Source organism: Patiria miniata, unplaced genomic scaffold, assembly GCF_015706575.1.
Source record: "Patiria miniata isolate m_02_andy unplaced genomic scaffold, ASM1570657v1 HiC_scaffold_21, whole genome shotgun sequence".
Lineage (NCBI taxonomy): Eukaryota > Metazoa > Echinodermata > Asteroidea > Valvatida > Asterinidae > Patiria > Patiria miniata.
Window position 1 is genome coordinate 7,804,826 of NW_024037060.1, and position 26,363 is coordinate 7,831,188.

At 40.7% G+C, this 26,363-nt stretch overlaps 1 protein-coding gene across 4 annotated transcripts; it reads left to right on the forward strand.

The window, feature by feature from the left end:
- LOC119729636 (cytoplasmic dynein 1 intermediate chain 2-like) lies at positions 1–26,354 on the forward strand. 4 transcript variants are annotated; one of them, XM_038202288.1, is made up of 18 exons: positions 306–657; positions 2,351–2,494; positions 6,074–6,188; positions 6,428–6,518; positions 7,356–7,480; positions 8,524–8,541; positions 11,295–11,393; positions 12,277–12,433; positions 12,726–12,825; positions 13,146–13,271; positions 14,205–14,351; positions 14,916–15,029; positions 15,683–15,816; positions 16,890–17,034; positions 19,095–19,235; positions 21,054–21,179; positions 23,787–23,898; positions 23,932–26,354. In XM_038202288.1, the coding sequence occupies exons 2-17, from the start codon at positions 2,396–2,398 to the stop codon at positions 23,889–23,891; spliced, it is 1,842 nt and encodes a 613-aa protein (XP_038058216.1). In that variant the 5' UTR covers positions 306–657; positions 2,351–2,395; the 3' UTR covers positions 23,892–23,898; positions 23,932–26,354. The 4 variants fall into 4 exon arrangements, with proteins under 4 accessions (XP_038058217.1, XP_038058216.1, XP_038058215.1 ...); XM_038202289.1 differs by lacking the exon at positions 306–657 and adding an exon at positions 1–109 and having other exon boundaries at positions 23,787–26,354; XM_038202287.1 differs by having other exon boundaries at positions 23,787–26,354.
- Positions 26,355–26,363: the final 9 nt, after the last annotated feature.

Sequence of the window (26,363 nt, forward strand, 5' to 3'; positions counted from 1 at the left end):
ACGCCGCGCCAATCTCCATGTAAGGAGTTGTGTACGACATGGACACTACCATAATAAAGCTACATGGGTGTTTCGAAAAGCATGAAGTATCATTGTTGAAAAAAAAATCGTAGGAAATGTATGATTTTTGACTTGTTTTTACTTTTGGACGGGAGAGGACTAAGTTGCGTCAACGCTGGTTCATATATGGCGCTTGCCACAATAGAGATTTACCGCACTGGTCAATCACTCAGGATCTAATTCTACCTCCATGGTCCGTCGAAGGAAACCATATTAATGCAGAGCGAGGATTTTTTTTATACCAGTTGGTTTTGTCTCTTTTTGTAGAACACATGCGATACAGGTTGGACACAGTACACGGTGGCCGTGAATGCAATTTTCTCGGCTGGGCTGGTTGCGTGTATCGATACTGTTAATCCAAATTTCTTTTTGGTATACTCTTCGTAGGTTTTGCTTTTCATGTTTATTGGGGATTTTCAAAAATGTTTGATCAAAGCTTGATGAAATAGCACATACGCTACTGCAATAGTTTTGAAAAGGGCGAAAATAAATTACGCCTACTCATGGCCACCGTAGGCATTCTCATCCCGTAATATATGTGATCTACGTGAACAATCATTTATATTGATCCCGTGCAGCTGCTGTCGTTTGAGAAGGGTGGGTACTTTATTTTTCGCGATAAATAATGCTCGACTATTAAGCGATTCTGTAAATTACAGAATTTTAATTTCGATTTCAATACAATTTTATGTCTGCATCAATCTTAAGAATCCATTGCCAGCTATTTAGAATTCAGTGATCATGATATTGATGTTAATTGTCATTCACTCATTGTCGTCTGTTTTAAAATTTCTTCTCAATTTTCAGAAGTTTAGCAACTTTAGGCCTAGTACTGCTACTACTACTTAGGCCTAGTCTTAGTAGTCGTACTCGTGTCGACGCGAAGGCTACATGTATGCAGTTTGTTTGGCGATCGTGTAGTGTAGGGCCCGGTTCCTAGGGAACAAAATCCAATATTACTGACCAAACTACATGTACAGGTAGTTGGCGACATTTTATCTCAATAAACAGTTAGGCCTATGTCATTGATAATGATAGAAGGCAGGGTTTTGATTTTTGGGGGGAAATTTTGGGGTAAGACATGGTCATGGTAAGATGACGATGACTGCGCGGCGACAACACGCAACCCGAAAATAAAGATGGCAATCACAGCGCGATGTACCGTGAGCACGCACTGTGCGCTGAATCACAAGGTACAAACCGCGCAGGAAAATCGTGATTTTCCCCCCCCCCCCCAAAAAAAAAAACTCTTCAAAATTGCAAAACGGGTGTCCTTAGAATTGAGAAAAGTCTGCTTTTGATTGTAAAGGTGATTTTAATTTGAGCAATAAAAACATTTTTGACTCTAAATTTGATCAAAACAAAACAGGGGCCCTACACTACACGATCGCCGTTTTTCAGGGGTTTGTGTAGTTGAGGACGCCTCAGTTTTTTGTTTTTGAGAAAGTTTTGTCGCTCCCCCACCTCTGCATGCACCTCAGGTTCTCTTAATTATGTGTCTATTAATTGTTTCCCCCACCCCTCCCCTCCCGGGCTGCCCCACCAAAGACGTGGGGATTACCGATTGTCACTTTTTAAATGACAAAATCCCCACCCCTCGGGCAGAATTTAAGTGACAATCCCCGACCATGCCCCGACTTACATATGTGGAGTGCACTAGTGATTGCCTTTCCATCAGTACCCCAATGTTAACAATGTAATTTGAGTGACCAAAATCCCCACCCTGGGGCATGAAAAACGTGACCAAATCCCGACATTGGACCTGGGGTAGCGGGGGCGGGGGGGGGGGGGGGGGAACATTTGATAGGCACATTCTACGGACCCTAATTTGGTTAAGACGTCTATTAAAAATGTAAGGCCAAGTAAAAAAAAATCAGTCAGTTTCTCGTACAGGCTTTTTGACCAAAAAAATGAAGGAGTAGGCCCCTACTACACTTTAACATTTGGGTCTAACGTCTTTCCATTTTTTTTAACTGTTTTTCTGATCAATACTAACTTGTGTCCAAAGTCCAAACGAGCTGTAACCTTCCTACACGGGCCTAGCATGCCTAGGCACCGGCTTCAAATTTGTTGGAAACAATTAACCAGTTCGCATCGGAGGATGTGATATTAACACGCACCAGCTGTAACAAAAACAGTCTAGATTTCATAATCAGGAAAATTAGCATGTGTCGCTGTGTCCAGCATTAGTGACGGTAAGAATGTAGCATCCTGACGCCATTGTAGCAACTGACAAACTCCATAAACTATTCGCATTTTAAGTAATATTTTTGTTGACCTATTCTGCCAGGCTTGTACATCTAGAGTTGGTAATCTTCATGTTCGTACGTGAGTGATGTCTGACCGAAAAGCAGAGCTTGAACGCAAGAAGCTGCGGCTTCAGCAAATACGAGAGGAGAAGAAACGCAAAGAAGAAGAAAAAAAGAAGAAGGAGGTAAGAAACTAGAAACAAACTTTCATGCGTGAGGTACGAACTTCCATGCGCGAGGTAAGTACTTTCATGCGCGAGGTAAGATTTATCAGAAAAATTCTGTCAAAAATACTGTACTGAATTCAAACCCTTAGTACATGTAGATGATCCACACACAAATATACTTTTGCCGCCCTTGTCCCATAGCCCATCTTGGTGATTAGCGTGTGTTTACTTTTTCTATGTTTGTGTTTTGGCTGAAACAAAAATGGTTACTGAACATGTACATCAAGTCCAGCCCTCTTGACCCTACTTCCAGAACTGTAAGGCTTTTTACAACCTTACAGAAAGACCAATTGAAAGTGCTGCAGAAAAAAATTCAGCTAAATGCAACAAAGTGCACACATACTTTTCCACCTGATGCAGTGTTGCATCTGGCAGGGTTAGGGTCAAGATACTTCCAGAACTGTAAGGTTTTTTACAAAGGATTCTTAAAGACCAATTGAAAGTGATGTAGAAAAAAATTGTCGATTTTTTCCGACCTCCAATCTCTCCTGCCACCAAATGTTTGACCTCAATATTTCACAAGTATTATCTTGATGTGGATTAGTACCTTCTCTTGACCAACCACAGTGCGGCTTTCATTTCATCGTGTGAGGCACGAAAACCCTCTAGGAATGGAAGCCAAGCTGTAGTTGATCAAGAGAATTAAAGCGCCCTCAGTCGACGGCAAATGGTTACAGACGGCCGAGTTCGAGACTCCTACGATCCTGGTGAATGCAATTCTGGAAAATTTAACATTTTTGTTTGACATTTGAGGGATTTCAACCCACCCTAGAGGTACTAATCCACATCAAGATAATACTTGTGAAATATTTCGTGGCAGGAGAGATTGGAGGTCGGAAAAAATCGAGAATTTTTTTCTACATCACTTTCAATTGGTCTTTAAGAATCCTTTGTGAAAAACCTTACAGTTCTGGAAGTATCTTGACCCTAACCCTGCCAGACGCAACACTGCATCAGGTGGAAAAGTACGTGTGCACTTTGTTGCATTTAGCTATCAACACTAGTGCATTAACGAACGTCAAGTACTGAATCAATGAGAGCTAATCCCATTGAACCACAGATCCTCTACACAAGCATAAACGACTTATGTACAATGTGTACGAAACGGTTTGGTTAGATGCGTGATAACGGCCTGTGCGCATATAGAACATACAATGCGCGAGACTCGGCGCGCGCCCCCTTCATGAAACCCAATCACGCAAGACTTGACAGAAATTCAACTGCAGTTGCGTGCCAAGTCTAGTCTCGCTCGAGCGCATTGTTTGTTCTATATGTGCACAGGCCGTTATCACGCTTCTAACCAGAAGTTTTGGAAGTCGTTTATCCTTGTGTAGAGGATCCGTGATTGAACTATGCCACAGTTGTATCTTGCTGCATTCAGTGACCACAGACTCTGAGGCAGTTTAGCCTTGGGACTTTTGACTTGCTGGATCTTGCTACACTGGTCAGGCTTGTCACTTAAGCAAGTTTTGCTTGAGTTTGTTTCTGCATTCAATAGGGGACGTTGAACAATAGAGGACAATAGGGTCCCCAATTCCCAAAGGTCCCCAATTTGGCAATCGTTTACAAAACATATGGGAGGTCTTCTGTGTTTGGAATGTTCGGAAGGGTTTCTGGCCAAAATACCCTTGATGGTTAGGGTTTTAGAATATCTTAGAGCTGATAAGAAAATACATGTTAATTGTTGTATTGAATTTTCTTGTGCATTGTTGTTCTGTTGTTTTATTTTCACACAGAAAGAGCTGCAAAATCAGCAGTGGAATGCCACTTTAAATAAACTTGAGGTGGTAATTTTGTCTGAAGTTGTTGTCATGACCATGTAACGTGCTTTGTCCGATCCATTCCTGCTCAAACATCAGCCCATTTTGCTGTAGTACAAATATTGTCTCTGCAAAGTGCAAGCTAAACATTTTCCACACAATTTTAAAACGTACAGAAAATGTTCAAATGGTAGGTTCATACAAGTGAAATGTACAACAGGCTGTAATAGCAAATAATTGTAGGAGTAAAAACTTGCCCAAGATCAAACAATGTTTTAGGAATGTGCCATACATTGTAGGTAAATTTAAGTGTTGACAAAACTAAATGTATTGTCACACTGAAAAAGATACATCTACATGTATGTACATACATTTACACCTTCTAACATACACTTTTAGCTTTGGCTGAGCAGCTCAACAAATGGTCGTGTTTCTCCGTTAATTGGTTCGTTGGTTAGTTGGTTAGTAACAAACGTCACCAACAGCCTTGCATGGCTATAAATCACCTCGTCCCTCAGGCCCTTAATGGGTCTCCACTGACCGCCTACCAATATATGCAGTCCTGGAAAATTGGGTCATTGGGGTCCAAAACCTGATGTTTGTACTGAAAACACTACTCATACATGGCACAATCACGTCACACATGCATGAACACATTGGCCCGCAGCTTCAGAGATTATTTCGAGCTTGATTTGGTTTGTTGTAAGGGGCTTAAGGAGGGGAATTTTCAATGTTCCCCTCCCCACAGTATTTCCACTCATGATTCAGCTACTGGTACACGATTCAGTACACGTACCCTCTACCCACCTGCTGGCATCCATAATCAGTGCATAATTGGATTCTTCAGTATAACGAGTGTATCACAGGGTTCCTGCACAGTGATGCATTTTTAAGAGTTCAGAAAGATTCCCAGCAAAAATGCTGAGGGGAATGAGGGTTAAAGGAAATGTACAACATTTGCTTTAGCTGTAATTTTCAGAAATGGATGTAATTGGGAGGGTTATTATTTTATATCAAATATTGTTACACGACGTTTTGGGTTTGTAGATACTGGAAAAAAAACAAGAAAAACAATCATGATCTTGTAGTCTGGTTCCCTGGCCCCACTTAATATGAACTTGGGCAAGTTATAGACGTTGGGTAATTATCAGGTCAGGGAATCAGTCTGGCTGGCTTGTATCCGTTCACAGTTGTGTAATCAATTGCAAAGAAAACACGGACAAACTAAATATGATCAAGTTGGAACAGAATTGGAAAAAATAACAATTTGGAAGTTTTTGATAATTGCAAATGTTGTATATTCCCTTTAATAACATAGTGCTTTTATAGCGCTTTATACCAAAGTCTTAAAGTGCTTCATCATTACCCGTGTACATCAGACCACGAGACCAGCCTCCTACAGTAGCTCGAGATCAGTGATATCCGATCTCAATCCTCGCAGGTACCCTTTTCGAGATCAGTGATATCCGATCTCAATCCTCGCAGGTACCCTTTTCGAGATCAGTGATATCCGATCTCAATCCTCGCAGGTACCCTTTTCGAGATCAGTGATATCCGATCTCAATCCTCGCAGGTACCCTTTTGTACTCCTGGATGGAGTATATCGTAGTAAAATATCTTGCCCAAGAACACCATCACCATGTTCCCCTGTCGGGTTCAAACCTGCCTACCATCACACACATGAGTCAAACACAGTAACCATTGGACCACAGCGCTCCATTGCTAGGTTAATGCATTTGTGGTATTCTATGTTCTTTGTTTTGCCGTGGATTGCCAGGCTAATGATGCAACCAAGGCAGTAGCTGATGCAGCGGGGGCGGGTGATAAGAACCTGGAGAGGAAACGACAGGATGCAGACGCCCTCCTACAAGAGTTAGGCTTGCCTCAATCTGGTAAGTGCCACAGCTCGTCAAATCTTAGATGTTGGCTGCGGTTTGTTAGATAATCTCCCCATTCCATATTGGCTTTTGGTGTGCGTGGGAGGGGGGGGGGGTAGGATAAGGGGGATGTTTAGACAGAGCAATGGGCCAGAAACTTACAGGGTTTTGATTATATAACTGTTATTTCACATTCAAAGTTAAAGTACATGAGCATGTATCTGGTAATGTTTTGTTAATCTTATTTTTTATAGCTGGGTCGCCACCCTCACCTTCCAAATCATCTGTAAGTGATGGAGGAAGTCAGGACTCCAGTACACCAGATACGACACCATATATCGCCAGGTACTATGTTGTCCAGATTTGATATTATGCAACGATATTATGTCAAATTGTTCAAGTGCTGAATTCAAATCTTAATCATCATTTGGTTTGGAGTGACTCTAGCATGCCAGTCTGAAATGTGTGTTTTGGGTGGCATTGGTGGCTTGTGCGTAAAGCGCTCGCCTCTCACCAAGGTGACCACGGTTCGAATCCTGGCCGCGGATCGCATGTGAGTAGAGTTGTGTGTTGGTTCTCTCCTGTGCCACGAGGGTTTTTCTCCGGGCCCTCCGGTTTTCCTCCCTCCGGAAAAATCAAACACTTTCGATCTCAGGCTGTGCTCCGTGGTCATATATGGGTCGATGTGGCCGGCAGCCATAGGCGCCTTTACGTGCCAGCGGCCCGACAACGTTGTAGCCGCGTCCTTTGCAATTTAGCATTCCAGCTGCGAGTAAGGATGATTAGCCTCCCAACTTATTATTATTATTATTATTATTACATATTTTTCAAATAAACCTCGACGGGAAACTGACTAGGTACATTATAATTTGTTTTTAAAAAATTGAACAAAGAAATTGACTGAAGCGGGGTTTGCACCTGTGACCACCGGATATCCAGACCTATATTAGCGATAACCATTTTGTCAATGTCTTTGTTCAAGGAGTGCTAGTCAGAAGCCATGTAGCCAGGGACCATACCCAAAGTCATAATGCTAGCAACATTAGCAATGCTGCAAACCTAGGGGTTATAACAAACGGGGATCACTGAAAGAGAATACGGCTTTCTATTACGAATTTCTCAAATGAACCACAGAGAAACCAACTAAGTGCAATATCGAAAGTCTCAATTATCCCTTTGCAGTGCCAGCCCAAGACATAAGCTCAAACTGGGACGGTCCAAGCCTACCATCATGGGCTTCCCACCCAAGGAGGTAGTGACATACGCAAAGGAGACTCAGACACCGACAGAGACGCAGGACAAGGAAGGTGGGTACACATCCTAGCGGCTAGTTTCTCTGAAAATGCGAGCGTAAAGCCAATTTTGCAGCACAGAATGTTCACAACGAAAGTTGCCGGAATCGAATGTGTTTAACTAGTGAGAATTTGCAGTGTACTAGTGATGTCGAGTCCTTTACAGTTTCTCACATACTCCGACTCTGTGCCAAATTCAATGCTTGTATCATCAAAGGCACAATCCCATCACCTATCTGCCGTACTAAATGTTCCAATAATCTGCCACAAAAGCATCCCTGTGATTGGGCTTGTGATGGACTTGTGACTGGACAAATCTGGTACAGAATCACCGAACGCTCACACAACCGTAACGTGGTGGAAGCTTGGGCCAGCTGTGAATTATAACCTCCATGGAGCCTTGCTCTCTATGACTTGCAAAAATGTGTCCACCAGTTTAAGGGGCCTCTGTGAATGTGCAGTGATTTTTTTTGTGCCTCGTGATTGCTACTAAACAACCTTTTATCACTGATGGGTGAAATTTGGCGGCTGTTTGGACAAAACTGGTTTTTAACACTGTATTTAACACATATCTATTTATTTCCCAAGAAATTTGGGATGTGAAATTTTAATTCACAGGTTGTGGAATTTCTTCTAAAAATTTAAGCTGCCATTGCACTAAATACAATTAAAGCACAAGGCTTAAAAGCATCAAGTTTTCCTCAAAAGCTGCACCAGAAAAGCGGCACGCATATCTGAAGCTGCTACAAACGATACGCTGCAAAAAATATGCTTAAAAATGTGTGCATCCTTTGTTGCAAATGCCGAATGCCTAAAGTCTCAACAAAATATCTGAACTTTCTTAGATTTGTAAATACATCCACTATGCATGATGTCATTCCTACTATTATATCTGCCATTTGAAATTGTATTTGTTTACGGAAACAAAATGTGTGTGTGTGTGTGCGCACCTCTTTCTCTTCCAGTGTATATCATTAATTTTTGCGTCTCTGTGATTTTTCTTTGGATATCTCTTTTGTGGTCACCAATGCTATGCCCACACACTTGGCTTGCCACAGATCGATCAGACAGTGAAGGTATAATGGTCCAACTGGAATCGCATGATGCACTCTGCATGTTGTTGTAGTTGAATATGAGATTGTTGTGCGTGATGACACAAGTGATTCACTTTATTTCATTTTATTTTGTCCTTTTTTGGGACTGGGAAGAAGCTTGCTTCTAAAGTGTTACGATTGAAGGAAATTGGTGAATGAAGGTTTTTCAATTTGGTGCAAATTTTGATTTGGTTTTGGAGATGGAGTTTTGATTTGGTGATGGAGTTAATTTAATGAACTAAAATAGGACTTAACATTCAGTGCCTTTTTTTTTTTTTTAAGTGTGCAAAATATAAGGTTCAGAAATGCAATCCACTATTTAAGGATTCAAGATTTAAGGATTCAAAGAATTTGCCGCTTTTCACCTTTAGCTACCATAAGCTCAAAATAAAGGATAAATATACACTAATTCGTCAAACAATTGGAAGCCATTTTTTTTAGTGGTGGAACCATGTTTGCACGCATGCCACATGCGCTCTTAAAGACGAGGCACGCGCACACTTTGGTAATCCTATTGGTGGAAGGGGAGTGCGTGCGTACTACCTGAGCGCAGGCCTGGTTCCACCTCAAAAAAATGGCTTCTAATTTTGTTCGCCGAGTTAGTCCATACCATAGACATATAATAAAACCTAGACACGACATTATCTGCTTTTACGTTGTGAATTCTGTGAGCAAAACGGGCTGCGTCACGCGGCTTAATTACGCGATGCGCGAATGTAATGCATATGGCTTCGATTTACGCATACTTCATAAGTTATTCTATACGCGCAGCATTTTGCTCACAGGCGCAATAGCAAATGTCGTGTCTAGGTTTTATTATATGTCTATGGTCCATACAAACCTGGTTTTGCAGGATGTGGTTGAATACATGCACATAGGCTATGGCCCTGACCTATAGACACTGTGCATGATGGGGCTCTCTGACCACTCGTGAGAGCTTGCAAGGAGGATTGCATTGCAAAGAATACACATAATTAAGTTTATTCTCATAACCCTAACCCCTTGAGTGATGTACTAGGAACCGTCACCACTCTTGCAAAATCCAACACCATATGGTAAACTCAACACACAAACTGTTGGACTCTGATTATGGTGGCCTGCCTGACCCCATGTAAAGCATAATCAGTTTACCAAGTGCAGTACTCACTCCAACAGATTCCAACAAAACATGCAGTTGGATTTTGAAGGGTTGGGGGTGGTTAGGGTTAAATAAAAAAGTGAACTGGGGAGCATGATCTGCATGTTGGTTGATGCTTGTATGCATTTCAGAGTGAACTGAATGTTATCCTAGTGAACATCGAACGAGTTTTCATCCATCCGAGTTGGATTTGTCCATGATGTCAGATGATGCAGTATCATAGAGCTGTATTAAAGTACTAGAGCACTGACTTGATACACAAAGTGATGCCTGCTGGGCGCATCCATGTTTGTGCACAAACTATGGAAAACTCTAAATTTTGTAGGGCTTTTTGCATATCTGCATTTTTATTCTATACAGGTGCGTTATCGAAGCAGATACGCCCAAGACCGAAAAGCACAATCAGTAAATGAGCATTTCATTTTACTCTGCGCAAACAACGCAATGCGTGCGCGCATCCGCTGCAGATGTTTTTTTTACCGTGATGTGTTTTAACCGTCATGGCAATAAGTTGTTTGTGTATGTTGTTCTTGCGCGTTGCACTTAGAGTACACTTTCAAAATTCACTCCATCTATTTAAATTGTATTATTTTCTACAAACACGCACATGAGTTCAAAATGTCTGCGCGCAGGAAGGATTCAACGCAACTCCGAGTGCAAAAATGAGGAGTTAGCGCTCTAGTAATTTAATACAGCTCTATATGCTTTGAAATGCAGTATGCAGATTTGAAAAAAAGGCATTTGCAAAGGCATTTTTGTTCACATGCATTCCAGAGCACTTTGTATTCGTGTTTTCTTTTGAGTTAGAATGTGAGGCAAGTTGTCAGTTGTGAGGCAAGTTGTCATTAAATTGTCTGTGGCATGATTTATTCCATCCAAAGTGTGTTAAAGTGTTGGTGCTGGATGTATATAATTTGCTCATTTAGAATGATATCCAAGGATGCTGGTCACAATACGTCTCACAAGAAATTCTGTGAAGGAAATGCAAGATTCACGAAGCATTCTGGGTAGCTTACCAACATCATCAATGCGTGTGCATGGAATGCAAACATCACCTGCGCACAAAGAAGACTTGACCCTAGGGAGTTGGTCAAACGTAATAGGGACCGTTAGAAATGGTGTGCGTATGGGAGACGTATGCTCCTCGGAAAACAATAGCTGGTTATATCACCATTTTGCTGCAGTCATATCCTATACAAGCACCATTTCTAACGGTCCCTAATGTCTCAAGAGCTGAGAGAAATTAGAGGTTACCAGCCTCCGTTGATGCATCGGTGAGGACAAGCAAAGTTGTGTTTGCCATAACCTGAAATGCTTCCCTTCATTAAGCTGTTTATGAGTAATGGTGTATGTGTACAATCCCTATATATCCATTTAGCAGCATTCCCTCGACCTTTACCGTTCCCAAGTCTTCAAAATCCACCTGCAGATTTGTAGTGTTTTTTTTGTGGGATAGAGGATTTTTTTTGGGGGGGGGGAAGTTTTGAAAGAACATTGTAGCTGTCATAGATCTCCTTAAAGCTTCAAAGGGTTTTTTGTATGAAGTTTCATAAAGTCAAGGAATGAATTGTAATGATTGTAATGGTTTGTGTGACAGATGATGACGAGGAGATGCCATTGAGTCAAGCACCGGCCACGGTCACTCCGGTTCCTGAGGCACCACCAGCCGAAGAAGAGAAAGAAGAAGAACCAAAAGGTTTGAACACTTCAAACATTAACATATTCTGCGACTGTGACTCTACATTTCATGTTTTAACCAGTCCGCGTCGGAGCACTGGTTGTTTTGATACAAAGGCACGGCTGACGCTGTAATTGTCAGAAATGAACTATTTGAGGGGTTAGTATAATAGATCAAAATATTGTTACACTGACATGTTTGAAGTTTTGTGTTCGAAAATGCTTGAAAAACCAAGAAAAACACAACTGTTTATGTAGTCTGGTTCCCTGACTCCACTAAAGATAAAATGGATCAATTATAAATGTCGGAAAATTGTTAGATAAGGGAACCAGTCTAGCTGGCCTGCACTCGTTCATGAACATGTAACCAATAGCAAACAAAATTTGAACTGAACAAAAATTGTAAATTTGGAGCAGTAGTTGAAAAATAGTTAGGTTTTTCCACCGGTGGTCAGCCGACCACCGTTGGAAATGTATACAAAAATACCATTTTCTTGAAAATGACTCGACACCAGGTGCCATATTTTACAGGATGCTTTAGACTGTCATTTACCAACATCCTAGTAAGGTATTTCGTAAAAACTTGGTAGTTTTATTTTTCGATGTTTGCAAATGTTGTATATTCCCTTTAAGATTGCCTTGACTCGCCAGCAGGTGAGGTCTAAACATGCTAATCCCTTGTGCCTTTTGTACACACACACAAAGTCCTAGAGGTCTGTGGAGTCTGACCGTATGTATGTTGAACTTGAATTGGCCGTTAGGCACGGCCTGTTGTTGTACAATTTACGCTCCAGTGCCCACCTGGAGTATTGAAACATACCATATGAGGTTTCAGCAATAAAAAACCTATTTGAGCAGATTTCCAAATTTATTTTTTGAATGTTTTTTTTTTACTTTTACAGTACAAGAACTGACTGAGGAAGAGATTGATCAGATCCTGGCATCAGAGGAGTTCTTGAACTTCTTCAGTCAGAGCACCAAGGTGGTGGAGAGAGCGTTGACGGAAGACAAGAACATCTTCATTGACTACCGAGGCAAAGGGGACGAGGATGGCGAAGGGTAAGTGTCTGGACAAAATCCTTCAATCATCATTACTGAAGTGGCGCGACTTTCGTGCGCAAGCCACACAGGTGCGCGTGTAATTTGAAAACCCTATTGGTTGATGGAGCACTGATTGTGTATTTTTGCAGTGATCAGTGACCCAGCAGTCAGATGACGGGGATTTATTCAGGTGGTGTTTAAAACCGATTCAATAATGTTCCTTCTTTTGTTCACATGCCTCATGCACAAAACACATCTCTAATTGTGTGGATATCATTCCTGTATGGTATTTTCTTTTTTCTTCTTACAGGGACAAGGATGCAGGAGCCAAGTTATCTCTGAACTATCAGTTTTTTGATGAGCGTTGGTCTCGTCACCGCACCGTCACCTCACTGGATTGGTCATCTCAGGTACTGCCACGTTGCGCGATGTCACGCACAACACACCTGGGCTGATGTAGTGTGAATTTCGGACTATGACATACTGATTCACTGGTAGTATTGCGCATGTATACGTGAGGAACGTGAACATTCAACCAATGAGAAGTTAAAAGGCACCGGATTTCATGGGAGTCCAAATTTCATGTGACACTGGAAAAGTGTTTAAGACCAGCCAGCCGTGTCTTTAGCATCCCTTTAAGACCGGCCACTAGATGGCTCTCGACCAATAGGAATGGGTAAACTGTATTAGATATTTATGAATTCCCTCTCAAATATTATTTCCTTTGTAGTTCCCAGAGCTGGTGGTTGGATCCTACAACAACAATGAAGAATCTCCCCATGAACCCGATGGCGTGGCCCTTGTGTGGAACATGAAATTTAAGGAGGCTTCTCCAGAGTTTGTCTTCCACTTCCAGGTAAGAAATGCTGTCAAGAACTCCTCATCACCAGCCAGCCTACCCTGGCAAGCTAGGTGGCTGAGTGGTAAGACACCTGTACTAGTGAGCAGGACGTGGTGGGGTTGAGTCTCACCCGAGGTAGCTTACAAATTATGTTTTATTATTAATTATTATTGCTGGTAATGAAACCAAGGGTTCCTCAAAAGCATCCTAGGCACTGTAGACTGCAAGCCTGAAGAAACCTGTAGAGAGAAGACAGTGAGATGAAATTACAGTTTTAGAGGTGGGAGGAAAACCCCAGAAGAGTATTCTTGGGAAAACCCACGGAATCAATAAATCCAATCCACATGTGGTCTGGGCAGGAATCGAACCCGGATCACAGCTGTGGAAGGCGAAGACAGTAACCACTGCGCCAACCTGATCTCACAAGCCCACTGACAGCCCTGCTTCGCACTGACAGCACTGAGTATGCAGTGCTTAAGACATTTTGTAATAGAGCAACATGCAATGAAGGTTTTTCCTCAAATTCTCCTAAAAATCACCCTGTACATAAGCGGTTATTATTTGTAAAATAAGAGAAAAGGCCATGATTTTAGAATGACCACCACTCAATGCAACATTCCATAAGGGCCCGTCTCACCCACACCCAGGACGAGTTCTGGACAAGTTGCAGGTAGAATCATTCACTTGGTCCGAAAGAAGCTTGGCATTTGTCCTGGACATGTTCCGGGGACATTTTCATTAGCAACTGCTTGACTCACCAATACTGATAACTTCATTGCGGGAAGATTGCAGGAAAGTTGTTCAGAATACTGCAAGTTATACCCAATACAAAATGTCCGCAACTTGTCCAGAACTCGTCACGGATATGAATTGAGACGGGCCCTAATTGTACTGAAGTACTGTGGATGTTCATTCGATCATGTTAGTGTCTTTGTGTTCTGTCTGTAGTCTGCAGTGATGTCAGCGGCGTTCGCCCGTTTCCATCCAAACCTTGTGATTGGGGGAACTTACTCTGGTCAGATCGTCTTGTGGGATAACCGTAGCACCAAGCGCACTCCGGTCCAGCGGTCACCGCTATCAGCAGCTGCACATACAGTGAGTTCTATACCATGCTTTGTTTCTTGCTAACCCATTCTCTACTACAATGGCGGCGTCATCATCGTTGGGCTGCAATTTGCAGGCAACAACAATTTGAAAAACCAAATTTAAAAGCCAAAGTAAACATTCATCAAATCAATGGGAAAAATAGCGTACAATGATGTAAAATGAACACTGATTGTCACTGGACAGTTGCCATCTCCTTCCATGCGCTGTGATCACTGGCGAGGTGGGTTATCTGCCTTGTTCTTGTTGCTATACCCTACGAAAAACTTCACCAATCACAACAAGAAAATGCCCCACATTTATTGCATGGACATTCCTATAGTTAGGGATGAGAAGCCACACACTCCCATGGAATGCAACGCTAATCCGCTGAAATACAAGTGGGCAATTCCGATTCAAAATTACTAGCACCATAACCTCAAATGTGGTATCAAATTAAAGGGAACAACAATACCTTGTAAAAAATAATAGTTTTTCAGCTATTTTCTTTTTCTCAGAACTATAACTGTTTGACTAGAGTATGACTGGTTTTTATTGTGATCGTTTCGTCCACAGCACCCAGTGTACTGCGTGAATGTTGTGGGCACCCAGAATGCACACAACTTGATCAGCGTATCAACCGATGGCAAGATGTGTTCCTGGAGTCTGGATATGCTCTCACAACCTCAGGTACATCTCGTAAAAATAATAATCATGTGACTACGTGACGCTTAACACAAATATCTAAAAGGGCTTCACAATTATTACCCATGTTCATCAAGCTATGAGATCATTTTTAATGCAGCAGTTAAGATCAGTACAATGTCGTCTCTACAAGCAGGTACTTATTTATATTCCTGGATGCAGAGAGAGGCAATTGTAGTAAAGTGTCTTGCCCAAGAACACAAATATCACGATTCTCATGAGTTAACAGAAGGCTTCAGGATGGTTCCCCTAACAACATAACCTGCAATGGCATAGTTAGAAGTCGAGGAGCTAACCCTAGGGTATCAGTTAATAGTACTACGTACCGGATTGGAATATGCGCATCATGCGTCAGAAAGTTTACTAAAAGTACTTTTTTTTTACTACTCTTGGAACATAGACCAATAGGAGAAGTTCATTTGGCTCAAGAATATACATGAGTTGTAATAATAATATTGCTTGCACTACCAGTCTTGCCAAATCCAAAATAAATAGTCTACTTTCCATGCTTTTTCGAAAATTTCTGAAAACCTCCAACTATACATCAGTTCAACAAATGCATTTGTCTTTAACTCGTGCTTAATATAACACTGTCTTCAGTCTGTTCTTTTGGTGATTTTTTTTTTTTGGCGGTACAGGACAGTATGGAGCTACACTACAAACAGTCCAAGTCAGTGGCTGTGACTAGCATGACATTCCCCAGCAATGACGTCAATAACTTTGTGGTTGGCAGCGAGGATGGGTCTGTCTACACGGCATGCAGACACGGAAGGTAAGATAACGGGAAAATTCTTGCCTCGATTAACCATTTATTGAAGATGGCTTAAAGTAACTGTACCTATTTTTACATTTTTTTTCCCTCAACTTAAATTGAAATCTCCTCAATGCAAAGTTTCATCATGCCAGATACACATATATACTTAAGGGAAAATGAGTGTGTATGGCCATGAGAGGTTGGGACCCAACTTCTGATTTTCAAGTAAGGATACAAGTAGCCCTTCCAGTTCCAGGTCAAACAGATCAAGTCGTCGGGTGCCCGGCAGAAGGGCATATAAGCGTTCTGACTCAAAAATCATTTTTACGAAAATTGCATTGAAAGGTTCCATTGTTCCTCCGCGCGCATCATGAATCCAATGTTCTCCAACAGGTAATGTAAATCATACGAATTTTAAATTTGTCGCACGTATGAATCATAAAATTTGGAGCAACTTGTATTAATTTCTGACAAAAATGTTTGTATTTCATTAAAATAGGAGCAGTTTTTTTGGATATGACCTTTTGCTGGGAACATTTTGGTGATTGCGCGCTATTGCATAAGGGCATATGCACATATGCCCTTCTGCCGGGCACACGACGAAGTTGTAACTGATTCAAATAATTCAAAAAGATGATTAGACAGTTCTGAATATATAATGAAGAGGGAGCAAATGAACACACATACTTTTTCCGTAGTTGTGGGGTCTACACACGAGTTGTCCCATGGTACTATGGGGACCGAAGCACGCTATGGGGACAGCAGAAAGTCCCCATAACTCGGTCCTAATTTCCCTAACAATAAAAAAAACTTACCCATAACACGGTGATGGCCCGCCCATTCTTACTGATTCACTGCCCAATGGGTTTGCCTATATACATTTTGCCTGTTTTTGGTCATCCGAATGTTTCCAAATCTTATCAAAAGAAGTTGATATTTGTTATGTAAATGAAGCCATGACAACACATTTTAAAATATTGAATTTCACATTTAATCTTTGCATTATATTTTTAAGTTGGAAATCTTATACCCATCCCTTGTTGACAGTAGCCTTTTCATGTAGGTATTTTGTGATTGATTTTCTCCCACAGTAAGGCCGGTATTAACGAAGCATATGAGGCACACCAGGGTCCAGTGACAGGCATTGACTGCCATCACGTCCAAGGACAGTTGGACTTCTCTCATCTCTTCCTGTCCTCGTCGTTTGATTGGACCATCAAACTATGGAGCCTTAAAGTGAGTAGTCTGGAGTTGTTGTTGAACCCTCACAAGTCCATCACAAGGCCTCCAGTCCCAAGCCAAGTCACAAGCTATTCAAATGAACTGTGATGAAGGCATATTGCCTTGTTACTGTTCATCAGTCTTATGTCGGGCATTCTATAAAGGTGGAGTCCGCTTTTTGTCCTGTCCCTGTTACATCTGACATCCATGATTTTATAATAATGATGCTCTCCTTAAAGGGAATGTACATCATTGGTTTTTGCTGTAATTTTAAAAAATGAACTATTTGAGGGGTTAGTATAATAGATCAAATATTGTTACACTGACATGTTTGAAGTTTTGTGTTCAAAAATGCTGGAAAAACCAAGAAAAACAAAAAATGCTTAAGTAGTCTGGTTCCCTGACTTCACTAAAGATGAAATGGATCAATTTATAGATGCCGGAAAATTGTAAGGTAAGGAAACCAGTCTAGCTGGCCTGCACCCATTCATGATTTTGTAACCAATAGCAAACAAAATTTGGACTGAAAAAATATGGTAAATTTGGAGTAGTAGTTGAAAAATAGTTAGGTTTTTCCAACGCTGGTCGGCCAACCACCGTTGGAAATTGATACAAAATACAACTTTTCTTGAAAATGGCTTCACACCAGGTGCCATAATTTTACAGGATGCTTTAGACTGTCATTTACCAACATTCTAATAAGGTATTTCGTAAAAATTTGGTAGTTTTGTTTTTCGATGTTTGCAAATGTTGTATATTCCCTTTAACCCTAACTCCCTAGGCCTTTTTGCTAAGATGTAGCCTCAATCCTGCAAAATCCTCCAATTGGCCTCATGGAAAAATAGCATATAGCCTCAATCCTGCAAATTCCTCCATTATTTCCTGAATATGGTCTGTGGAGGGGTAAGCACTGCTTGAATCATGCAAAATACTGCAGCAGTGACTGTCGATATGTTGAGGCTTGGCCAGTGACATCCTGGAGCAGTACGGAGGATTTCAAGCATAAACCAGGCCTCTGTTTGTGCATGGCTGAGCAAAAACAACACAAGGTCTGGCCCAAGACCTTGACAAAATGCATCCTACGAAATCAATAACACACTTTTGCCATGTAACCGCAATCCTCCAAATTCCTCCACTTTGGCAAAGACGATTTTGAAGGATTTGGGGCGGTTAGGGTTAATGCAGTCGTCTTCCAAGTGTTCTTACGATTTAGCAAACTACCAACCCCCCAAAAAATAATAATAATTTGAAGTAATTCTTAATGATTCTTGAATAATAAATTACAAAGTACCAAGGTAACAGGGACAGGAAAAATGTCCCACTTTGGACCCTAGATTTAAAGAATGACCCATGTAGCCGTATGAGCTAGTCAATTGAAACTCAAGTCACTATTATGTCAAGTGAAATCAACATAAATCATCAGGCAATACAAATAAATTATAAGTAGTTTGGTTGCAGTACTGGCTTCAAGGTCAGACATGAAATGGCTAAGATCGAGTAAGCAAAAGGTTTTGGGTTCGAGTTCTCTCGAATAAACTTGTGAATTTTTTTTTGTGCAAACCGGACAACACTGAGTATGCAGGGTTCATAAAATACGTCGGTGAAGGGCAAAACAAAATATTGAATTTACATCACCCCGACGGAAATTCCATCTTATAACGAAATAAGAGCTAGCATTGAAACGCGGCTTTGGATAGAAAACTCTTGTTGTCAAAACAATTTGACTTAGACCATCCCTTTTTGTTGGTAAATACTTATTAACCCTAACAGAACTCAACCCATCAAACCCCAACGGCATGTTTTGTTGGAATCTGTCAGGATGGGTACAGTACCCCTAAACTGACAGTCTTTTACACTGGATTGGCACACCCCCAGAATCAAAGTCAGAAATATGCGTGCGCAGTTTCCCATATGGTTGGAATATGCCAGGATGGGTATGGTTCCTAGTAAACCATGCTGGGAAGTTAGGGTTAAAAAGGTCAGAAAATGTGTGATGTCCAACAGTAATTTTACCCTCGTCATCTTTAAGGTACACCACCTTTATTGTTTTTTGTTTTGATTTTTGTTCTCCGTAGCAATCCAAGCCACTGTACTCGTTTGAGGACAACAGTGACTACGTGTATGATGTGCAGTGGTCTCCGGTCCACCCTGCCTTGTTTGCCACCGTGGATGGGATGGGCAAGCTGGACCTGTGGAATCTCAATAATGAGACGGAGGTAAAACAAACATTCACTTTATTGTCATGTTAGGTAGAGTGCCATGGCCTTGTGGTCTGGAGCATTGAATTTGGTGGTCTGCGGGTAATTCTGCAGGCTGTGGGTTCGAGTCCAGCCTGGGGTCATAGTACGTGTGCCCTTGGGCAAGGCACTTTTGTCACTCATTGCTTCTCCCCACCCAGGAGTAAATGGGTACCTGTGAGGCTAGAGATGGTTATTGTTATTGTGATTGATTTTAGCTGCTTTGCGCCAAAATGGCAGCATCGGTCTGTATACATGTACTCCCCAAGGAGCTAAGATTGTCTTTGGAATGTTTCATTGGCCCATGCACTTTATAAATACATATTACTATTTTTCTATTTTTATTGATTATTAGTATTGTGAATATTAATGAATGTGAGAATGTCCCATATATGGTGAACATTATCCCTTAATTTCAAACTTAAGATATTCTTTGAACGTTATAAATTGTATTGAGGATATGCAGACGACGTCCCTGGAAAACTTAGTGTGTTGGCCAGTATAACCAAACACACTTTCTACATGTCTACAATCAGAAGACAATTGATAGCCGCGTGACTGCATTCCTCTTAAGCAATGAAACAAAAAACAACCAAAATGTATGACTTGTAGGTGTATGTATGATGGGGCGTGCCACCTAATCTTGTTATACCTCTGTCTTGAAAACTGTATTTTCATTGGCCTTGAACGATCATGTGTTGGGTTTATAAAAAGTCACGGCACACGGCCCTGTGGGATATCACGTATGTGATATCCCACAGGGAGTGTGCTATGACTTTGTACGTATGTTACGTACGGTGTGAAATGCTTGTATCGTTGGTACCCGCGCTGTTTCCACCATGTTTCACACATGAGTGGGAGCAGTGAACTAGCAGACAATCAGCTGTTTAGCAAGCAACATGCATGTGAGTTGACAATCAAAATCCAAAGAATCCAAGACAGAGGTATAACAAAACAATTATTGACTGCTGTGATGTGGGATATAACATTTTGAACACCCTCGGGGTGCATAGCACCCGAGGCGAATATGCGGCTCTCGGGTGTTCAAAACGTCATATCCCACATCACGGCAGTCAACAATTGTTAAATACTGCAGTAACGGCATTGTATTTTTGCAGAATATGTAATGGAATAATTAGATATAAAGCCCCCCAAAAATTGTCAGTCTCTGGTCAGCGCACGCGTCGATTTTAATCATGCTCTTCAATCCTTTTTTCCCAAAATTTTCCGCGTTAGCTCCAACAGCGCCCTCTATTGCTGCACCTCCTCAAATTTTTGTACCAAGGAGCACCAAGGAATCAGGCATGCAACTTTTCCTTGGATCAGCTGATTTCCTCTTTTTTGACCTCCCATGTGTGTCATTGAAAATAGAAAAACACTTTACAAAGTCTGGGAAAAATTTGAATTTCCTCTTTTTTGTGTGACCTTCCAGTTGCATGCCTGAGGAATGAGAAATTGTACCAAGGCAAATGATCGAGGGCACCAAGGCAAATTATGGAGGACACCAATGTACATGAGGACACAAAAAAGCAAAAATAGTACCCCACCTTGTCTGTACAATCCAAGCTTAAAAAAATAAAAGAAGAAAAAAAACCCCAAAAAACGCGTCGCCGCATCAATCCCGGAACTTTGGTCTGACCAGAGACCTAGTATTTTTTTTTTTTGGCCTAAGATCAATTGTTGTAACATCACGAGACTTGGTTCAGAAGTACAGGCTCATCAATCCAAGTTTTCGTCTTTATCATCCATCGTGATTTTTCTTTGATGATTTTCTTAATTTTGTTGTGTCGTTGACAGGTGCCAACGGCCAGTGTGACTCTGGACGGACAGCCTGCAGCAAACCGTGTGCGCTGGTCTCACAACGGCCAGCAGATAGCAGCCGGAGACGCGGAGGGCAGGGTCTTTGTCTACGATGTGGGGGAGGTAAGGCACCAGACATGACAATAAAGAACCAGTCTACTGCACGTAGAGGGCGCTCTGTTGTCTACGCATGAACGTGAAAAATGTGACGTGGGCAGGGCTTATGATCAAATACAGAGGGGTCCATTATCTCCATTTCTGTACAAATTAATTTTTTTTAATTTTTCAACTCACTTTATTTTTGACTGATTTATCACTACCTGAATTCATGAAATTCCTCAGAATGCTTTTTTTTTTGGTCCTAGGTCTTCTTTATAACTTCTATTGATGAGTTAAGATTGAGTCATTAAGGGTACACCCCAGTAAATAGGCCCAAAATCCGTTCGCCGAGCTCATGAGTAAAAGTTAAACACTCCAATTGTTTTATATTAGAGAGTTCCGAGAGCCATGGAATTGGGGAATTGAAGAGATATGGCAATGAACCTCTGGCCTGGACTTGGGGCTTCCAATTCTGAGCACTTTGGATGCAATTGGGTCCGAAAAGGACGCTATTTAGCCATGTTGTGGAGGGATCCTTTTTCAAAATGTCTGCTTTTCCAGTTTGGAAAGCACCATTTGTTTTAAGGATGGTGTTCTTCGGGTGAGAATTTCTCCCCAAAAAAGTCAATGGTCAACCCACCAAAACTTGAAAAGAAAAGGAAAGATGACATGTTGATGACAATTTGTCCGTCAGCCTGAACACCTGTTTTTATACTAGGGTTCACCCTTAAGCCCTGCCCCATGACGTTTTGACCAATCACAGCTGTGATTTTTTGTGTGTGAAAAGTCCAACTTTCATGCGCTGGCGCAAAACACACGCGGCTGGAACATGCAGAGCGGCAAATGGAGATCTACCCACAGGGTAGCACTGGGTGGAGCCCATTGGAATGGCTGTGACTCTTGTTGTGGTGTTTGTTGGTTCCAGAGGGCAGCGTGAAGTCCTCTTTGAACCTGACTGACTGACTGACTCCCCGTCAATGGTGAATTAGGCTTGCTTAACCCCTTTAAACTCAGCCCTAATTTGGAGGGTTTTTTTGACTGAGTTAAATTCTTGCACTCTTTTCAGTAGTATTTTTTATCATGTCTGGGTAACTTATGTACCATCTGAAAGTTTTTGAGCTAGGCAATAAAACATTTTGAATGAAAGATCCAAGATTTTAGTAGGAGTTTTCCCGGGCAGATCTCGGCAGGAATTAGGGCAAAAGAGGTGACAAAAGCGTACTTGAATTCATAAACGTCACAAGACAAATCGCAAAGCACGCACGGTATACAACAGAGGTCTGGCGTCTTTCTCACTTCACCTATGAAAACGTAACGTTCCCATACATAAGCAAACAACACCACTGGGTAGCCAGTCTATAAAGCTGAAAAATGGGATCAAACATGAGTCCAAAGTGGGCGGCAAACACAAAGTACAATATTTTGAAAATTTTGATTGCCGGCAATCAATTTTACACAGGGCTGAGTTGAAAGGGTTAAGTCTCACCTTGGCCCAAGAGTTTGAAACAGGATTTTCCGATAACTCTAACGAATGGGCAAAATACGGCCCATCGTGTAGACTAACATGCTTAAAAAGGTTTCCGCTAAACAGCCATTTTCAATCAATTGAATGGTGCACTCTGGGACAGCTTTACTAGGCTGGCCTCGTCCTGTTTCACAAAATGCCCTGTAGAAGACTTAGCACACTCCCGTGAGCAACCCATGTCCAATGCCTCAGTCCACAGGTACTGCTTTTAAGTTGGTTTCTACTAACCTATCAAACTAACAACAGTCGAGCATGTTTTCATAACACAGAGGTTTGACCTCAAAAATTGATGCTTTTATATTCTGTTCAATTGTTTTGAGAGCTACTGTGAGGTTTCTTTTTATTGATTGTGAATCCATTACACAAGCACCTGAACTACATTGTATGAGATTGTATTTATTAAGTATTCACTGAAGGATTCATACAAATTATTGAGTGCTCCTGTGGTTTTTGAGGTAGTCAAGATCATTTGTCATTTGTGCATTTTTTCCTTTGAAGCAACAAAAGTGTTCAAAATCAATTCAATTCAATCAGCATTTATATCCATAATGCCGCAACTTTTATAAAACAATGTAACAAAGTCAAGTAATAAATACTATCATTAAGATTATACATGTAGATCTTATGGATAAGAAAGAAAGGACAATAAATCAATAGGCAATTATGGAGGCATTTTCCGAAAGAAGGGTGCTTAACAACTAACCTGATGAAGTTTTAGCTCAGTGAATGCTGTATATTCCAAGAAAACAATATTGTAGGATCTTGGTTTGCCGAGTCATGATTTGAAATGTGCCAGCAATCAGCGTCTGGGACACATGTCACCCACTGAACCGAAGAATTATAGCAACCATGCGCCTGTGTGCATCGTGTCTACATTTGCGCGCACCCATTTACGGCTTCGCTGAATTGAAAATGAAAATTCCAAAAATGACAGCATGCCAGAAAGTATTTTTTTACAGGGAGGTTTAGTGCCGTTACTATCTTTAAACCAAGTATGCATTTCAACGATTATTTCCTCAGTTACTTTTTGGATAACTGCAAATGATATACTCTACCTTTAAAGAAAGTCACTAGATAAGTGTTTCTTGTTTTATTTTCCCCGACAGAGTCTTGCCACACCCAGACACGACGAGTGGTCTCGGTTTGTCCGCACGCTAGCTGACATCAAGGCAGTGACTGCAGACGCTGAGGAGGATGACCTATCTAGATAAATGGAATAGCCCAACTCATGAATATGCATGAGGCACAGTCAGCCAATGGCACTTTGCTTGCTTTTTAGGACAACGTATCCGATCAAGATAAATGAAATACCTATATGAATAATAATTGGAGTACCCTGTTAAGGCCTGTTTCACGAATAGATGCATAATAAATGGAATATCCCGGGTCATGAATATGCATAATGAATGCATACCCAGGCTCATAAATATGCATGAGATAATATCAGCCAATGACAATTGGCTGGCATTAGCACAATGGTTTACCCTACTGGGTAGGTTTTGAAAAAAAATGAAAGGCACAGCACAATGCACCAGGCATAAAAGTTTTACTTGGGTCAGCTAATTACTTCATTGTTTCCTTCCACATTCGTCATGAAAAAAAAAATAGAAACAAAACTTTAGAAAGTCTGGTGCAGCTAGAAATTTCCCAATTTGTTGATGCTCCTATGGACTATATGCCATTGGTTTTCATTAAATACAGAATATGCAAATTCGTGAAGTAATCCTCTATTCAATCATCCAGTTTTAAATTATTACATTTAATGTAGGTTTTCATCCATGTATGGCAATTGACCTATCGCTGTTTGCGAGTGTGCCACGCCCCTTAGACAACCCTATGAAACTTTTGTACGTTTAGTTTTGTTTTGTCTCAGAATTTGCGCGTTCTGCGTTCATTTGTACATCATGTAATTGGACAATATTTCACTAGCTGCATTGACGCGATTCTACCGCGATAGGTCAATTTAGATTAGTCCTGAATTATTTTTAACTATTATTTTCATAGCCTGTGGGTGATCTTATTTTTTTCGTCCCTCCACTTCAGGAAGAGACAAATTAGTGCTGTGATGGTAATCTAAGTAGAAGTCATTCAGTACAGATAACTGGCCAACTTTAGAATAGAGACTCGGACTTTGAACTACTTGTCCGCTTCTGCCCAAACAAGACAAGATCATGTAGTTGAATTCAATGGGTACTGTCGATCTTATCTGTCAAGTAGTTTGTTTGGATTGGATCTTGTTGAGCGGCCCTCCTGTTTGTTATACAGTCCTGTAATTTGTGGGTGAATTGGGTCATTGAGTCAACGCATCAGGAGTTAACTCTGTCACACGTCGTTATAAAAACAGGGAAACAAGATTAGGGTTTACCTGTTCAGCTGGTTTTGGAAAGTCTTGGTTTCGGTCATTATTTACACTCGGTGACTCGGTCAGTCAGGCAGGCAGTCAGTCGGTCTGTCTGAGGTCAGTCAGTGACTCAGTAAGAGGACACTAAGCTGGACCTTCGGTTCCATCAAAAACAACCTTAATTACAGTTATTTCTATGTATAGCGGTCACAGTAAATGTATTGACATGCTTCCGAATCTTGTATTAATTTGCAAGAAATTGCATGGAACATTCAATCCTTGCTGTCCAATTTGAAATATTTTCAAAATGACGGATGTCCTTGTGGCTGCTTAGTTTCACAAAACCGAAATTGAAGGAATAATGTAATTTATTTATATTATAGTGAATGTGTTTGATGAATAAATACAAACAAAAGCCAAAATTGTATGCATCATAATGATCGAAGTTGATGGTAACAAAAACAAAAAAATGATAACAATGAATCAAACTCGATAAGACAAGAGCAAAATATTTGTCGTGTGTACTGTCTGTGAAGTTTCTTATGCGCATGTGCTTCATCAAAATTAAAAAAAAAAATATTACTAAAAATTACTTAAAAGCCTTTGGGTGAAATTCTCTAACCAATTGTTGTCTCAAAATCCTGTCATATTTTGGTTTTCAATTATTTTTGGGTATGGTCCATAATTCTTGCCATTTATTTGGGTAAAAAGCACCTTATACATTTCATTTTTTAAATTTTTTGCAAAATGTATTAACACTCCAGTAAAGGTTGTGATAAGTTTCATGTGAGAAGTAATTTGTTTCTTCTTACAAAAAAAAAAAGTATGTTATGTAAAACACGGTCATTGTCATTTACAGATTCATAACTGTCTTTGCATTTGGGATTTGTTTAGAAATTTATTTTCTTGAATTTTCGTTAAATTATGGTAAATTGAAATGGCTAAATAGAATACATTAACTTTGACAACTTTTTTAAGTGTTGGGTCATTCCTACTGGTTTTATCTCAATTTTGGAAGACATTCAAGCCAGATTATTCATTAAATTTTGCATTGGCTGTAACATGCAGAAATACTGTCAACATTATATAAAACTCCTGGAAAATAATTGAAATTTATCATATACTTTTGGAGAAGTACACTTTTTTAAAATAGAAATGTTACTGAATAACAACAGTGGAATTACAAAAGGTTCAATTTATTTTTAATCATGGCTTAGATTTCATAGGATTCATTAGTTCATTATGGAGTTGATTTAAAGACCTTTGCATGCTGGTATTTATGGTTGTATATTTTAAGTTTTGGCAGTTCTATTAAATGTCCAAAGGAAACGCTGTTGTGTTT